This window comes from Nyctibius grandis, chromosome Z (genome assembly GCF_013368605.1).
Source record: "Nyctibius grandis isolate bNycGra1 chromosome Z, bNycGra1.pri, whole genome shotgun sequence".
Taxonomy (NCBI): domain Eukaryota; kingdom Metazoa; phylum Chordata; class Aves; order Nyctibiiformes; family Nyctibiidae; genus Nyctibius; species Nyctibius grandis.
In genome coordinates, this window is record NC_090695.1 from 29,170,296 (window position 1) to 29,189,205 (window position 18,910).

The window sequence follows — 18,910 nt, forward strand, 5'->3', positions numbered from 1 at the left end:
GTAGACCTCGGACACTAAGTATGGCAAGGTCTAGGTATCCACAGTCATGCCTTCAGTATACTCCAGACTTACTCCCTACTGTGGAGAACAAAACACAGCTAATGTAGAATCCTTGTGGTTATTTCTGAGCAACTCGAGGTGTTGTGTCTGGATTTAAGATAAATAGTCCATTGCGTAAGAACTGAGACAATGGTGTCCAATTTTGCTCCAAGTTTAAAATCCGTTTTACAGCTTAAATCAGTGAAATTGCATAATTTATAGCAGAATTGGATGCACATAACATAAAAGTCCTACTAAATAGGTAGGTATTCACACATTCCTCTGTGTTTGTGCAGTATGACCATATGCAGGAAAGGATGCAATTCTTCACTACATCATGCTTCAAGGATTTAATTCATGTCTTTTCATACAGCTCATGTTCCTATGCTCTCATTACTATGAGATGAAATTTGGAAGTATAATAAAATGCATATTGATTTGGTACTCTTCATAATTCTGTGTTCAGATTCTATTGAACTCCTTTCTCCCTCCCCTTCAGTGTAATTCTAGGCTTTATAAACCATCAACACCCATAAGTTTTCCAGACCTCTAATCAGAGGCTTGTTAAATCTCTTCTTCACTTTTGTCTATTTACGTTACTTTTTGCAGAGTAACAAACTATTAATTAACAAATGCCTTCCATTGTTTTGCTTTCCATTAATTTTTTTTTATTATGATTTTCCATTCCTTCCTTTCTGCAGTACTTACAGTTATCTCATTGCTGCTCAAACATCTTGTGCTGATATACATCTAGCCTTTCCACAGTGACTCTTATTTCTCAGCAAACTGACAATTCACTAGCATATACATTTAATGGACTATATGAGTGAATTGTTTTCTCACATCGTCTATTATCTTCAGACTGCTTTATTACCAGTGGAGTCCTCTGGTGTTCTTAAACCTACTTGAAGATCCTCATAATCACCTCTAGCATTTACTTAGTAAGTTTAGTGCTCTTGCTAAAATCTACGTACCATTTCCTTCCTTTTCTCAATCATTAACCACATAAACTAAACCAAATTTATTCTGTGTTCTTTCTCCCCGCTTCATATATTTTGAAGAAATACAACAATAAAGGTCACACCTCTGAAGCCTCTGCTGTCGTAGCAGTTGTAACAGGTTCTTCTGTAAATATGGAGCTATTTTTATCCATGCCAGTTATAGCTTCAACTTTTTCACGTTTGGTTTTATACTGGAAAAGTTTTTTAGAAAACAGAAGAGATTATTTAGAAACATGAGGAAACTGAAGAATGGACAAGGGCATAGCCTTTGCCCAGTAAAAATAAGGGAAAAATGAACCACTCAGACTTGAAGGTAGCCAACATAGACACGTTATTTCCCAGTTCCTGTGAGCCATCACGGTTCTGTACTTCAGATGCTGTAGATCAAACAAGTGATTCACAGATGACATGCTATGAGTTCTGCTCCCCAGGCTCTCAGGTGCCCTGTGGACCTGGTACAGTCTTTTGGGGGATGAGATACAGCTCCTGACAATGGCAAGGGGACTTTTTGCTGGGACAAACAGTCTGGAGAGAATTCCTGACAGCCACCCCAGGAGAGGTCTGTGGAGCAGACACACCTGATACAACCAGACCCCTGGTAACATGGTTAGCACAACTAATGCTACTACTTAAGGCAAACAGTAATTCTCTGTGGCCGAGCTGGTCACTTATTAGTCCCCTTTCCCCTTATTATCAGGCCCTGAAAGTCCTGTGCACCAATCAGATGAACAGATTTCTTCTTCCCCTCCCTACTGGCCTCAAGATTTCTGGGCTCCAGGCTGACTACTCCCCTCCTTACCAGCCTTGAAGGTTGCAGGCACCCAGCCAGCCGGGTGTTGTTGATGACCCCACCACACAACAGGGAAGTGTAACAGCACCCGGAGCACTGTCCATAAAACCAAGTAGTTACAAGTCCTAAGGGGAACTGGGACCAGAACCACTACTGGACAGTGAGACTGAGACCTGCCAGTGGCCAGGGATGCCTCCAGCATCATCTACTTCCTCTGAGGACTGAGTGACTCATATACTCTTATATGTTTTTTGAGTCTAGATTATGATTGTTTTGTGGATACAGCAATCCAAGTATTAAGATTTGACCCAATCTGCAGAGGGTCCAGGTGATTAGAGAAACCATAAGTGAAGTGGTGCTGTTATAAAATTGTACTACACTGATTCTGCTTATAGAAATCCTGTCCTATTCTGGTTATAAATTCTGTACTATACTAATCATAATATCCTGTTAAGAAAATAAAGCTTTAATTGTAACTATGACTTACTGCCATCATCATTCTGCCAAGGATCCCTATAAGAACCTGTCTGTCCCCTTAGTGTCAGGTGACAGTAATTAACATATGAGAAAAACTACATGAAGTTTTATAAACTGGAAATACATTCAGTGCTATAAACTGGAAATACATTCAGTGCTGTGCACAGCAGGACAGTTAACAATGTTTCCTGGGAAAGGTTAACTACCTCATATACAAACCTCAGATAAACTGGTAGGCGGCTGCTGGGGAAGACAAAAAAGGGAAGAAGAGAGCATCACAAAAAACAGTTAGTATATTTACAGATAAAGATGACCGAATCTGAAGTAAATCTGATATATAGACAGCAGTTTCCTCTTTCATCTTGCAAATCTCACTTCTTCTGAAAGATGTCTCAAACAGACTCCACCTGCTGCCTTTTCCTTAAGATGGATCATCAGGTCTGGCAAAGGACATTAGATGTGAGACACATCGGGGTGAGGGCTAAGTTATGCAGACTTCATCAGACACTGAGGGTATTTAAGAACAAGGAAATAGATCCTCATGACATCGGTCTTCTAACTCTGCCTGTCCCAAAAGGAAAAATCTTGTCTTCTACACTTCTTGGTTTCTCCACCCAGCTCATAATGTCTTTTTGCAAGGGATGATCAAGGACTTAATAGCTGATAACAGAGTTTATCATAATGGAAATGAAACCAAGATGCCTTTAAAAAAGTCTTTTTATGGGAGATTAAGATACTCCTGGACTTCTCAGAAATAATTCTTACCTGACATAGTTTTTGGGGACATAAAAGAAGAATAATTTGTAGTTAGCAATGCAAACTACAGTAGGAAAGAGGAATGTTCAAACTTACCTGTTGAAAACAGGCCTGGACAAGGTTTTCTGGGAACATATTCCTGTTAAAATACAGGCATTTCAACATTATAGCATACTAAGAACAAGTTGTTTATATAAACAAAATGATAAAATCTGCTACTCGAAAACAAATCAGGTTGTGTTCCTTTATGCAGAAAGCAGTATATTGAGCACCGTCAGATATGAAGTCCAAAGAAATTAAGAGTTCAGTTGACTGTTTTTCTACTGTTGACTTTTCAGGCTTATTTTTCACTATTTGACATTTCTGTTGGTAAGCTACTAAACCCAGCGTTTTTTTTCCCTGCTGCATAATCTCCATCATTTGCATGAGGAATATAGGACACACCATTTTTATAGGATTTGTCAAATATAAGCAGAAAAAAAATAATAACTCTTATAAACACTGTGCTGGAAGAATCAGGTATCTGGTGTGCTCTATTGTAGTTTTGAATTCAGAAACTAATCTTGGCTGATTGAAGATTCTCATGTGTTATTCCAGGGTCAAGAACCATTTTCACACACTGAAAAATTAGGAAATTACATCAGAAGCAGCACAATCCAGTTGTGTGCCTCCTTTCCAACCACCAATTTCAGATTCAAACAATTTCAGAAAAAAATATTAATTAGGTATTTATCGAATACCCAGTCCAGTGCAGAAAAAGGCACTTTACATATTGAAGCACAAGTCTTTATCTCCCTTCCAGATCTTTCACAAACTCCTGCCTTTATTTTCAAGTTTTTAAAGCAAAATTTCTTCAAAGGCAAGAGTAGTTTGCACAAGCCTGGGAATTTCATTAATCTTTACAACTGTCTGAATTTGGATCTTAAATCTGATGAATATAAGCAGGAAAAAAACCTATAATTCCTTTAAAAGAGAATTTCAGATCTCAAACTCTTAATTACAATCTTACATTTGTTTGCAAGAAGTTGAGCTATAAAACGTAGCAAAAACCCAAACTACTCTGAATTACAATTCACACCGCTTCTTACTATAGGAAGACTTTTTTGTGCATGGAACTACATCAGCCCTGTGAATATGTGTGGAAACATTCATGTGGAAGTTACTGGTAACAGGCTGCATTAGGTTTTATAATGCAGCTGACTGCATAGTTCCCCTCATTGATTCCTGGGCAAGTGACCATGAGGAATGAGATAAGCCATCCAAGGAGCTGCCATTCTGGTCATGCACAGACAGGAGGGGCAGAGGCTGGGAAGAGCTATGCATTGTTGAACATGGGGCTGTGGGGTTGAGGACTGTTACCTCTCACATACAAACCTCAGAGAAATTGAGTTATTCTCAAAGAGGTCTACCTTGATCTTTACTGGGGCAGAGATGCCCCAAATGACAGCAGACATTTGCTATTAAATAGGATGGTGACTTTTTCAAGGCAGATATATACATACATGTATATATGCATGTGTATATTTTACAAATGCCAAAGAACTGTGTATCTGGAGTTGCATCTGCAAATGCCAGTCCCATTTCCTGAAATGAAAAATGCTGGGAAAGCCAATTTTAGATATGTGGCAGTTGATTCTTACATGATAGATTAAGTAAAAATTCTACAAAAAGAAAACAGTGGGCAGGAATAATGACACAGAACAAAGACTAACAGCAGCTGGAGAAAAAAACATTTCTGAGGGAACTACTTAGCCACTCTTGGAAATGCAGCCCTTTTAGCGATTTTTTTTTTAATTCCTTAAACACGTTAGCTCTGAAAACCTGCTCAAGTCTTCTGCAGTCTTTTCTAGGGGTTTCCTTCTTCTAACTGCTTTAAGTATCTATCATTTTCCAGGATGCTGATGGGGAAAGACTCATTATAAGGTTGCCTTAGATACTGGTGATGGAGCAAACATGTTGACTGTGCAACCCTAAGAAACCTTTGCATACTGCGTCTGTTACTCTGCATCCTGCCTTGAGGAAGGGAAACATAATACTGCAATTTCGGGTCATTGTCTATGCTGGATGACACAAAAGCTGCCAGTCAGTAACCTGCCAACCATTCAACCCTTTCTGTATATTTTCTTCACACTAGGTAAATCTTGCATACCAGTTTCTGCGAAGGAGGGAATTTTTGTTGTTGTTGGTTTATTAACCATAGTCTATGGTGTAAAGAGAAATTTTTTTAACAAACTGCTTTGAATGTACTCTAAAATGTCTAACCTGTTGGAATACAAGTTATTCCCTCCTTATTCATCCAAATAACATTAGAAAGCATTTTTATTGTATTACACATCACAACTTTATTTGTATTTTTTTGGACTTCTGCAACAAGGGTATGGAAGCCAAAAAAGAAAACCTCACCTGATCAGATCCAGCATGGCATCAACAGTATTAACTTCTGGGGTACTGCCCACTCTGTCAATCTCATTTGCTGTTTGAGGCACTCCAGGTTTAATGGTCACAACTAAGACAATCCCTGCAGAAGAAGAATAAGAAGAGCTCACAATGCAAGCAGAGGCATTGGTGCATCTGCCTTAGTGTATCCCATGTAGCTATATTCTTCGTGAGCTAAACTCAACAAAAGCTTTCCCTGGGTGCTCATGCAGGGCTGTTCAGAAAAGAGAAGTCTACAGGTGGTGTCCTTAAATGTGTGGCTTCCCCCAACACAGGAGCTACTTGTAGCTTTGCCATTTGACTTGGGCACTCTAGCTTTGTTTTTGCATGTATGGTACTAAATCACTGCTGCTCAACAAGAGGGTGAATTGCTTCAGCTGAAGTGTTCTGCAATTTTTGCATGGTAATATTTTGAATTGCTATTTACCTTTTCCCTTATGCAGCTCCTCTTGTTACTAGCTTTCAGATATGAATACAAGTGCGTTGTCCTGTGACGCCAAAGTACAACAGGGTGAAGTTAGTTAGCAATAAAGTTACACAAGAGAAGGGCTTCAGAAACTGACTGAAATAAAAAATAATGGGCAAGAAATACTAGCTTTGACCTTGTGAACACTAAAATCAATGAAAAATTTTCCATTTACTTTAGTGGCTTCATTTTAGGCATTTTTACTATTACATAAAGTACTAGGCATTTCCAAATATACATTCTTTTTTTCTTTTTTTTTTTTTCTCCCCAAATCCAAACAAACCTAAAGCAAATGAAACTGCTAATCTCAGTGTAGGAAAAAGATGCCTTTGGATGACCCTTCAACCAGCCAGGAACAAGGCTTTCTAATGACAGCTGTGAATAAACGCAGAAATGAATTTGTGTAACTCTACACAATGAAACAAGTAATATCATAGTATCATAGAATAGCAGGGACCTCTGGAGACTGTCTGGTTTAACCCCTCTCTCAGGGTAGGGAAAATTTCAAAGTCAGATACATAGTTAGTCTTCACTAATTTTCCTCACTCTGTATTCACAGAAAATTGCCAGACAGATGAGATGATAGCCTAAATGGTGTAGCTGCAGTGTTATTTTATTCTCAATTCTCTAGAAATTAATCTGGCCTTATATGTCTGTATGTGATTCTTTTTCTATTGTTAAATACTGCTTTGCTTTACAAGTAGGCCACATACGATGTACATTTTTTTCCTTCAAGTAAATACATTTTTCTTTTTAGTGTGTGATATCTAGTCACAGTGATATTCAGGCTCAACAAAATACAAAGATAAGCCACAAACTACATGACAGTTGACAGAGAAGGGTTTAATTTTATTTCTCATTTAAGAAGGAAGGCTGAAGATGTTTGTTTAAGCAAATATGGAAGATTGCAAGGTTGTTTGTAGGGAATGAACTTCCTGCAAGAGGAGGTGTGGACTTCAGAAGGTAGGAGTGGAGCCTGGTAGTGACAGACGGGACAAAAAGCTTTTAGGAAGGAAGGAAATGAGATTACAAGGAATGCAGCATTTTCTGTCATTCTTTCCAGTGAGACACATTATGCGTTCTCACATCTGAGAATTAGCGACAATCTATCATTTTGCTATTGAGGAAATTCACTTTGTAGGTAAGGCTGGCCTTTGATGTTCATTCAGCTTTCCCACTGCTGATCACTGTTGGCCTAAGCAGACAGCTCCTAATCTTCCCTGAGCTGAAATGTATGGTGAAATTGCCTGTGGCTTCACATCGGATATGAATACAGCCCAACTGTGAACAGCAGGACTAACTTCTTCCTGTATCTGGCTACAAGTGTGTCAAGATGTTTGGTATGATCCCTGTCTCTTCTCCCCATCCAGTCTTGGGAAATTAGTAATGTCACAATCCTGTATAATTGTAATTAGGCAATGCTAGGGACTTTAAAAGTTACAGTATCACAGAGTACCTAGTATTACAGCAATGACTGTAGTGCAGAAATAATATATGACTGCTCGCAAACCAATCTTCCCAGAAACGCTGGAATCCAAAGCAGCAACACCTGCAAAAAGAACCACAAAAACAAAACATGAAAAAACAGTCTTAGAAAAAACTTGTTATTTTTGTAGAGACAATTATTCATCGTCTCTTATTTCTGTGCAGGAAATTTTTCCTTATTCAAGGTATTTCTAAATACCTAATTGCCACTTGCACTTCTGAAAAATGTCCGTAGCAGACCAACACATTTGCTTCTTTCAAAAAATTCGATTTCCCTGGAGTTTTCTAGGAAAAAGATAATGGAGCTTTTCTGATTCCCTGGTGTTGTCGATGAATTAGACTTCTTTGGTTTATGAAGGTATGTTATCATTTATTTCCATATTCACTTAAGTAATAGCTTCACTTTCTTCAGATCTGTAACATTTTGGCTTTAAAACTAAAAGCCATGGGAAGGGAGCTGCTCAGGGCTGTTACCCCAGGTTGCTCAAAAGCACATACAAACAAGTAAGGCTCATTCCTGGTGGGGTCACCTTTATTAACAGGTTTAGTCTTTTTTTTTTTTTGACTAAAGCTTTCCTCAAGTCTGGGCTGTTCCCACTCCTCTGCCTGTATCTGTCATTGCCAGGAACTGAGGGCAGTTTTTGTCAATGGAGGTGGTGAAACTGCTGAGGTGGGTGCTATACTGAGGGCAACTTAACTTCTGGCAACAATATTATATCAAATGCTCATGAAGTATTTTTAATTGTTTAAAAGATTTACAGTTCTATCTGTACACATACAATTCAGTAGCCAGGGTAAAATGAGCATTGTGACTAAAACTTGACTGTTTATCACCACACTATTTAATAATTCACTGCTATCTCTTTATTATACATTTGTGATTAATTTATATTTTTTAAGTTTATTGAGTCAGATTATCAGTCCGGTCAGATACCCTTGTATAGGAAAGCAAAAATATCATGAGGATATTTAACCTCAGAGAAGCACGATTTTGTAGGAAAAAATGAAGTTTCAAAAAATAAGGAAAAAAAATCAGAAGAACTTTCTGGCACACACGTAACATTGATCTTTGAGCTCAAAAGGGATCTTAGCAAGCACACTTTAACTATGAGTTGATGTCTCTTTCAGAAGGTATATTAACAGTAGTAACAACTTGTGCCTAGAGCATTCATATAATGCCTTACTTGTTCTGTTAATTGTTATTCAAAATGCAAAGAGTACTGGGAGGGGAGAATGAAGGTTATGTTATTTCATCATCTATTTGATTATTTTGGGTCTTCTATGGGATAGGATATCATCAGACTGACTACAGAAGAACTACATATACCTGCAGAAATCATGATGTAGATTATCTCACTTGTACAGCAAATAAGGATAATAAAAGAACTATCCATATGGCAAGGGAACACAGACCAGTGCACAGAAAAAAGCAATGCCACAGCTATTACAGGAGGCTGTCAGCACTAAGGATGTTGTTTGAGGCACAAACAACAGAATGGACACAGAATCTGGCCATCATTTTTATTTCTCAGCTTGGGAACTGGCAAAAACCAGGCAGAAAGGAGGACTTCTGCATTGCTGTGGGCTCAGGTGTGGAAATTATGGTAGCAAGAACTTTTGAGAAAGGATAGTAATAAATAATGGGTTCTGTGGACAATAGAAGAGCTGGTTTCAAAGGCTGTCAATGTTCAAATTTTTGCACCTGATATATTAACTTAGAACACTTTACATCATGTTTTTAAAAGGGAGCAAAGTGGTATTGCCAAAGTTCCATATTTTTTAATGAAAAGTTCATAAAAATCAGAAATCATGGAATTTTATTCTAAAACTTGTTGTATCGACTGTCAATAGTGGTTAGGTAGTGAAGGCAAGATAATCTTTTCATGGGATGGAGTGCTTCACAAAGCTTGTCTTAAGATTCTTTTGCTTGACAGTCTTGCTGACTCAGCCAAGAGCCTAATAATCATGCATGGTTATTTCTCTGGAGTACTCAGTTATAAAGATTCTACAATTAGTATGACACAAAGTTCCTGTGACAGCCATTCTGCTGGCTCCAAATGAAATCCCTTTGCAAACTGTTATGCTCACTGGAGTTAGAGGTATAATTAAGGACAGACTTCACCCCTGCATTTTTAAACTGGATAATGATCCTGTTAGTGAGCAAGCTGTCTAGAACACAGGTTGTGCTTCCACTGTCATGTTGGTGCTGCTTTGCTAGTAGCTATAAAAACATGCAAATCAGTCAGGCAGACATGACTGACTAAGGACGAGTATGCTCTGAGGATGACAGGTGTGGTTTGTTTTTTTTTTTTAAAACTGCTGTACTCTGAAACAAAACTGCATTGAGGATTATGCTTCCATTTAGAGAATGAAGTAGCATTCACTACAAGTGCCACAGACACAGGTTTGCACTGGGTGCTTTATGCTGCTAAGCTGCTTTTTTTCATGTTAGCTTGTTCACACAGGAAAACAAAATATATAAAAACAGATTTCCCTCCAGATATATCCTGCTGTCATTACTGAGCAATTGATAATATCTTATAATTGATAGCTACTGGCCGCTTTCTCAAGCCAACTGAAAATTAAATTTCCTTTGAAATGACATCATGACTTTATACTTTCTTTGGACATAACTGGAAGAGTTAATGGAAGATGTATTAAACAAAGCATACAACTAAAACTGATATCAGTTCGTAAGAAAATTTATTTCTCAAACTAAGATGGCACACATTACTCAAAATGGAAAGCCTGCAGTGCTGTAAATAAAGACAGGATCACAAAAACAGTGTAATTAAACTTGGGTATCTACTGCGGATTACCACTAAACTGCTATAGCTATTTGATTTGCTCTTTCCCTCCCTCAGCCTACCCCCAAGTTTTAAATTGTTTAAACAGGTTTGAGCGGATAAACTGTAAACGTAGTCTACTGTACAGAATTTAAACAGGCATGATGGATTCTCCTCCATTCCTTGGCATTTCAAAACTGCAGTATTTCAGATTAGCTCCTTAAATTTTCCTACAAGAGACGTTCTAATTCAGCTACAGCCACTGAAGCATGGAATGCAATTCTGTGGCTGTGATATAAAAGACTTAAGGGAGATGATAACAAAAGACACGAAGTGGTGTTAAAATCTGTTAATCTATCTACCTCTCTGACCATATTATTTTAGCAGAACAGAGGAAAGGTATTAATATCTAAAGCCAAATTTGGGAATCAATGGCCTAGTCTTCTGCAATTCAGTTTTAATGTTTTCTATGTTACAGTCTCCAACTCAAAGCTTTTTGTACTGTTTTTCTCTTTTTGCCTGATTTTCTCTGATTTGCAACACATACACTTGTAAAAGAATAAAAAAGGAACCAAATGGTGAAATCACGTCTCTCACATCTTCTCTTTCTTCTCCCAGGACTGCAAAACCCCACCAAAATGAAATGCTGTACTGTATATGTACCATTTTTTTGAGGAAAGGATAGGAGGATAAATAGTAAGATTGACGTTAATAATTTTATTTGACAGAGTATTAGAAGGCATCAAAGCACAACATGGATGAGGATGGTACAGGACCCTCGACGGAATAGAAGAGGCACATGCTTTTGGGTAAGATACGTAGACATCCCATTTTAAACGCTGGGGAAAAAAAGGAAAACTCTAATCCAGCTGTTCTTCACATTGCAATAACTGTTTTTTTATTCTGCATATGGTCTTTTTTTACCTGAATCTTTTGGTTGGTATTGCCAAGATGCCTACCAGTTTAATTTTCTTTTATTTTTATAGCTGTTCTTTTTGCTCTATTATTAGAGAATTCCAGGACTTTCCTCTTTAAAAAATAACCAGAAAGGAGGACAATATTGTGAAACTTGCAAAAAAACAGAAGTGGAAAAACTGAATGATTAAAACTGACCAGTTTAATCCCGTGTTGTGTTCAACTACTGATTTTTGCATGGGGAATACATTGCGTTGCCAAAGTTAAAGAAAGAAACATAGTTTCTCTGACTCTTACTTTACCATGTCTACCTGGTTAAATGCATTAAACCAAGAGTTCTGTTAAGACTGGATGCTAGCATCATCAGTCATCTGCAACTTCTGAAGTCCCTCTGAAATTTCTTTCATAATCTTGTTTTATACATATTTGGAGCTGCTTCACTGAAATGCTACTGTATAAAGCTACTTTACCTAAAGGAAGAGTCTGTTTTAAACAAAAGAGCCTAAATATGAAACATGGTATTCCAGAAATTTTTACTAGCAGCCACTGATGGAAGCATGACTCATTCTTTCAGTTTCTCACAGATTTAAAAAAATGACACTTTAGTATAACACAAGGTTGCAACTTCATGAAAGACCAACATTTACTTGTCTATTTTCTCTCTGACAAAAGTGATTTTTTTTTCCCTTTTGGTGTCACAGGGGAACACAAAATGTTCCTGACCAAAGCTATAATTTTGAAAGTGCTGGAAAAGTTATAATGAAGTCTTGAAAAATCACTGAAATACATGTTTCAATGGCACTGACACTGTTGAAGCTTCACGCAAATCCAGGAAATTGATTTTCTAAACTTTTTTGTGATAAACACTTGTCTTTCTTTGCCTTGCTGCTTAGAAAGGTTGTTTTGGAACATTCTGAACACAAACCAGCCCTCAGGTTTTCTTTCTTTGTCCTCTCTTCTGCTGCTAATAACAACTCCACTCCATTAAATACAGGAGTGTCTTTGCTCAACTGCCAACAGAGTCAACCTCTTTTCACTGCTTCCAGGTTGGTCTACAGCTTTCTTATTGTTTCTTAGTAAATGTAACAAGATCCTCAGTGATTTCTGTTCTTCCCTTTTAGTTTTCAAAAACAGTTACTCAGATCTTTGGGAATACAAATAATGCATAATGTTTCAGGCAAAAGCGACAAGTAGCTAATCAAAAAAACTCTGCAGGTATTGGAATCAGGTAAACCATTCAGGCAAATTCATAGTCACAAACCAGACCTGTTCACCACTCCCAAATGGCCCCTGAAATTTGAAATACCCAGAGGATTTTGTTGAGTAAAAATCCAGCTGAGGTCTTTCAAACCCTGCACTAGTGTGCCAGCAAAACTACTGTGGAGCAGTGTAATTATGTATCTCTGCATCAGGTAAAGTACTGTGGACTATGTAACAAATCCTAGAGCAACATGCTTCACCTTCAGTATGGCTGAGGCATTTATTCAGAAAACAGGGAATTTCTATTCTCTTCCTCTCCTGACACAGGAGCAGTGGAAAGTGCCACAAACTAGCTACATTGCCATGTAGCAATTTCAAACTAATTGTAAGGAAATATCTTTCATCACCTGTGTAACTAGATTGCAGACTGTGCTGTTTTGAGTGTTGCTGAGGCCAAGAGCTAATTAGGAGACAAGTATTGAAACTGTACATAGGTTTTATGTACAGAAATACCCAAAATCACAGCAGATAATATAACGTGAAAGATAAAGAAACCAGTTGTTTCAGTTTATAGCAATATCAAGCTGCTAGATTAGACTGAAACCTCTGTGATGTGAAATTATTCTGCATCTGGATATTATAAAACTTTTTTATCTTTCTCTGAAGCTGGCCATTAACACAGACTTAAGAGCTGACGGCAGTTCCTAAAGAGCAACCTATAAAGTCAGGTAAAAAAAAATCAAGTACTCATTAATATTAATATTTTCATTTTATTTAATGGAGTGCAGGAGAGGGAACCACTTACAGTGCATTAATAAAACCTTTAAGGTGTTGAAAGGTTACTACCCCATTAGCTCCTCCTCCTGTTTTGTTCCTGCCTACTGGAATGACCTACATTTCCCACATAAAATACAAATTTTATGCTGGTATCAACATTTGGGAACTTCATAATAAAATCCACTACAGAAATACATTTTTATACAGCAGCCAAGTGACTGACTGCAGTTGCTATCATCACAGAAAAGTTGCCAACACTTGAGAGATCTACTGTCCACGGCAGAGCACTTGCTCTGTACCACAGGTACCCACTCTGGTCAAAAACTGAAACTTTGTGATCCATGAATTACAGATTTTTTTCCCCCTCTGAGATGTGTACAGTTGGGATGAATATATTAAACTGAAACAAGCAAATCAGTGCCCAACATGATTAAAAGTCAAGGAAACAAAATGCTCTCTGTACTTGACGATATAGCACTGTGTTGTGTGGTTCGTATCAGTGTTCACTTTGGAGGCCTGTATGAATGCACACGTGTCCAAATGGCTTTGGCATGAACTGTAATTCTAGAGCTGTTTACTGTGCTTCATTAATCCTGTAGTCCTGTAAGATCTGGGAGTGAAAAGGGTTCCATTAAGGATGGGAAACAATCACAGGGCTCTTCTGACTTGCAGTGATTATCATCTTACTGGTTCCCTAGGGGATAACACCTACATCCTTAGACTTTGCCGTATCGTTCTCCAGAGGTGTCCCAACTGAGCACAAGAATTTATGCTTCCAGGTGTTCCTTTTCAACGTATTAAGGGAGACTACATCTACAATTTGGTGCTGTGATTGACTCTGTTCAGCAGCAACAATCATATCTAGAGACCTTGGCATTTTTTTTTGCTGCTCTACAAATTTCAGTGTCATCATCAAGTGAATCACCTGCAGTACTTCTAAGCCATTCTTAAAGCTTTTGAAGATTAGTGGAATCAGGACAAAATGCAGTTCTAAAACTGCTCCAAACTGCCACAAGCCTTATTGCTTTAATTGAGGAATTTATGCAGATGCTAGTGGAATCACTACAGAATTCTCAACTTTTCCCAAGCGTACACATTTTACTTCTTCCCTTCCATCTTGGCTCTTCTGGCTGCGATGTGCAGTCAGTATGTCATAAAAGTGATAATGATGGACATCCAGCATAGTCAGGCCCATTTAAAATTTTTTTACAGAATGTTGCAACAGACATATGAAAATAGAAAAACAGAAGAATCTTAAAATGCATATAGAGAATTTCAGTAAGTAATCCTTCTAAGGGGACCATGATGTTTTATATAAAGATAGCAGTCTTCTTATTGCCAGGGGTGCACTATATATGCGTTGTTGCAAAAATATATGATTTACTCTTCAAAAGATACTAGGGAAAAAATTAAAAGAATGAAGCAGTGCAGACACGGTGCCCTTGATAAATGGATAGCTCTCTGAAATGCATGAAGTTACTTGGCTTTAAAAGATGGAGCTGGGAGTGTTTCTAATTTAAGACATGAGCAGTATCAAAATTTCAACTGCACCTGACTGCGTGGTATGACCTCTCTGTTCTAATTTGGTTTTTGGAATGTCATTTACCTTGTACTAACTGTTCTTATTTAATCCTCTGATCATCACAGTGCTGGTGTGATGATGGTCAAGTCATAACAGCAATCTTTCTTAGAGGCAAGTGACCATTTTGAATTAGTTGCCATATTTTTCTTCTACTTGCAATGGGAAACACTGATAATACTAAAACAGTATTTGGCCTATATCTTCAGAAGTGACACATGATTTTTGCTTGAGGAACTGAACACCAAATTCTAGCTCCAGTGTTGACTTGTGTAGCAAGCTTATTGCTTCTTTTCTAATTCCTCTACATGTCCAAGAGAATACAAATTTGCATTCTTGTTCCATGGGCTACTGCCAGCTCTAATCAGCTACTGCCAGGAAAGGAAGGAATCTCAAACATATAAGATTAGATTTCACAGAATCACAGACTGGTTTGGGTTGGAAGGGACCTTAAAGATCATCTAGTTCCAACCCCCCTGCCAGGGGCAGAGACACCTTCCACTAGACCAGGTTGCTCCAAGCCCCATCCCACCTGGCCTTGAACACTGCCAGGGAGGGGGCACCCACGTATCTCTAAAGACTAATGCGAGGCACCTGCACGAGGGCTGTGCTCACTGCACAACACTCGACCGATGTCCTCCAGACCATTGATGCACATCCCAAGTTTCCTATTTCCGTGTAAGTTTTGTCATTGTTTGATAGTTGGGTGATGGATGCAAGTGGGAAAGTTTCCTTTTCACAGCAGGAAAAGGTCCTCTCTGCTGTCCTATGAATTCGGGACAGTTCATAAATAAGAAGTCAGGTTTGGAGAGATCTTTGTGCTCAAAGTGCCTAGAATCACCTATGCAATCTCCCTTGTGGACTCATCAGTCCACTGCGATTCTTCCTAAATAGTGACACGTGTTGGAGTCACACTCCCTGAGACTCAGAAACTGTATGAATAGACTAAATGTTAAAATCTGAACTTTTTCACCTATCCAGTCTCTTAGTGACATGGCTATATCTTTGGACGTCTGCTTTTGCAAGGTGATCCCACCCCTCCCTCTTTGATTCCTGTGTGAAGAATGCTCCTCTCAGGGCTTCTGAAAAACAAGGAAGAGTACCAAAGCCAGCTGTCCTCTGTCCTTTTGTCCTTGGCCTGGTATTTCATTTTGTCCTTGGTCTATGCTCACCTTTTGAAGGGAAAATCGTACTGTATACACTTCAGACAATAACAGCTGCAGGGGGAATCACCATAACACTGGTGAAGTCAGAGCCTATACTTTATTGAAGCCATCTTTGACTCATCTGTGATTTTTCCCTCTTTCCATTCCAGACCCTGAGCCTTTTCTCTCCCATTCTGCCCTTTTAGCCTGAATGATCTTGTAGTACAAGTTTACTCTGACTGTGATTAATCTCCTGAAAGCTCACTTTCTTCATATTCTCCCTGAAATCTAAGATTAGAAATCAGGTTTAACAAGAATTACTGTTGTTTCCTTCCAGGGGCTGAATGGGGAATCTTCTGCTCTTTTTCCCTTTGCTCTGTGGAATTCTCTAGGAAATGCAATACCGCATCCCTTGCATTTGAACAAGACTGTCAGGATCAAACAAGTAATTCACAACTGTCTACTGAAATACCACCTACATTGAGGACTTCAGAGAGCATGATTCTATGCATGACTTCATCATTCAGCTGAGACACAGGACTCAGATGCTGCTATCTGTTATTACCTGTAGATCATTCTCAACCATCTTTCACTTAATATGCATCTCATATAATTTTATTTTTTCTTCCTGTTTACTGTGTCATGGGGCTCTGAATTATCGTTTAGATCTAGTCTTCCACTAGCTACCTGAATGACATATATAGCCAAGTCTCATTAGGAGAGATGAGTCAGATGAGTCAGATGTTGGTGTAAAAGATCAGGTAACAAAGAAGCTATGGCAAATGGAAGCCCCAAAGACACTGTGATATGCAGTCTCTCAAATGAGATTTTTGGTGACTCACCACCTCTGTCTTCAGTGTATGTTACTAGAAGTCCTCCATTTCTATTCTGTCAGTCCCTCTATAACAGCAGTTATCCTGTCTATTCAAATTTCATTGTTACTTACTGTAAAGGAAAAGGATTTCTATGATAGCTTGTAGCAATTGCCTTTTCAATAGACTTGATAGAAATTTAATCAATCTCTCTTCCTTGGAGCGAACAACTGTCATTCCACTAGTACTGTTGTGTAAATGCAACAGAAGAAAGTCTTACAAATGAACTGAAAAAACCTGGCAAATTGGGGGGGGCAGGCACACAGGGAGAAGGCGGGGAGAGAGAGACATGCATGCAGGTAGTGAATAAACATCTGTTAGTGTTATTTAAATACCACAAAAAAAATTAAGTCAGAAAATTCCCAATTCCTACTTACATGATCTAGTGAGACTACCACTAGATTAACATGATAAATATTGGTCTTCTAACTTTGAAGAGGCATTGAAAAAAGATATTTTTCTTTAAAAAAAAAAAAACAAGACTAAAGCATGGAATGCAATAATAGTTACAAAGAACATTCCAAATACTGAAAGGGGGTGTCCTGGATGATTTAGGATGGGGTTGAAAAAGTAGCTGTTACAAACCTTTCTAAATACCAGATAGAAAGGGAGAAAAAAATGGGAGATGAATAGCTTATGGCAATGAAAGGGATTAAATCATTATAAAATGGAAGGAAGTTCAGGTAAGATGTAAAGAAAAATTTCTGACCCTGGATATCAGTTTGCTAAGGGACTGTTGTGTTGTCCTGTAAGTAGATGGCACAATCAGCATTGCAGCATTGTATTATGATCTTTCCCTAGAGAGTTTATGGGACTACACGCATAGAAAGAAGGTATTAGTACTGCCTTCCAGTCCTCTTATTTGCAAACAGTATCACTTGTAGGAAAATTTTAATTTCTCTCTAGAAAGCTCTTAGAGGTTATATAATCCCAAGTTAATGCCTTTCCAGGAGATATCATGTTCCTAGGGTGGAATATAATAAGAGCTTATAAGGAGGGAAGATGATACATCAATCTGCCAAGATGGACAGGCTAGCAAGATTCATAACAGAAATCAGATTCAGTTCATGGATGTAGCAGAAATATAGCCTCTGCAGTGCTGCAGGTGAAACATGTACGGAGCGAATACAGAAAACCTGGAGTACTGAAAGTACTTGTATTACCTCAAAATTGCTCGTGGTAAAACATATAGGTGGACAAGTTTTAGCTTCCAGACTTTTAAAAAGAAACCTTTAACATGACACTACATTGTTAAAGGATCATGATGTCCACACACAGGGAAATGGAGTAAAAAAGTGAATGCAATCTGGTTTATGCAGTGGAATTGTTGTTTATGTCCTGAGCTCCAGAACAGAAGAGCAGAAGACACTAACTCTCTTCAGACCTATCCACAGTGGTGCCAGCAGCAGCCCCCCAGTGATACAGATGAGACTACCAGTGCTGCAGAACGGCTGTTGTGTTGGGGATCTTCGCCCTTGAGAGGTGGTGGTAATCATGGTCCATGAACCAGAAACTTCAAAGTTTTATTACTATAATTTAAAATCTTAAATAATGTAGGGGCTGTCTCAGTTGCATAAGGTCAACTGATATTGATGGGAAAGGAGTAGATGACTGTGACAGAAGTAATCTGAAGAGGATGGGCACAAAGCCTTGTCCATTAATAGCCCATGACTCTGCAGTCTTCCCTGCCTCAATGACTGCACATGGACAGCGGGGACAGGACCTCCAGCATCCCCAGTACAACTGAAGGGAAAACTCATTAACAGTAGTGAAACATTTTCTGTTCTTTGCACAATGTACCTGATACATATGTATCAGTGGACCCCCTTTCTCAGAGGTTCTTGTGACTTCGGAAACAGAAAAGCAAGAGAAGAACATGCAGATATCCCAAGAGACAGTCTTGCATATGTTAAGCTATATCAGGGATTCCCCAAGGAGTGGAAACTGGTGTGCCTGCTGGTGATGCACAGGGTCTGTTAAAGATGCCTCAGTCACAGAGCATCTCTCTACGGCTGCACTTCTTGGACTTGCAGAAATGGAAATTGCTGAGGCAGCTGCCACCCCAGGAATTGTGATACCAAAGGAAAATTGATTTGGAAGCCCTGCATTATAGGAAACAAAACAGATTTGTTCTCCCACTGTTTCCTTGCCTGTACTCCTTTGCAGTACTTTGAATCTGTGGACAT

General features: G+C 38.6%; 1 protein-coding gene across 2 annotated transcripts in view; it reads right to left on the minus strand.

Annotated features, from left to right (window-relative positions):
• The window catches only part of SLC1A1 (solute carrier family 1 member 1), a 56,822-nt gene that overhangs the window by 14,281 nt on the left and 23,631 nt on the right, over positions 1 to 18,910 (minus strand). For both annotated transcript variants that reach the window (XM_068422073.1, XM_068422072.1), the window contains exons 3-6: positions 7,422 to 7,514; positions 5,467 to 5,581; positions 3,160 to 3,202; positions 1,124 to 1,231 (exon numbers count right to left, since the gene is read on the minus strand). In XM_068422073.1, coding sequence (XP_068278174.1) covers positions 1,124 to 1,231; positions 3,160 to 3,202; positions 5,467 to 5,581; positions 7,422 to 7,514 — 359 coding nt within the window. The remainder of the gene's footprint in view (positions 1 to 1,123; positions 1,232 to 3,159; positions 3,203 to 5,466; positions 5,582 to 7,421; positions 7,515 to 18,910) is intronic.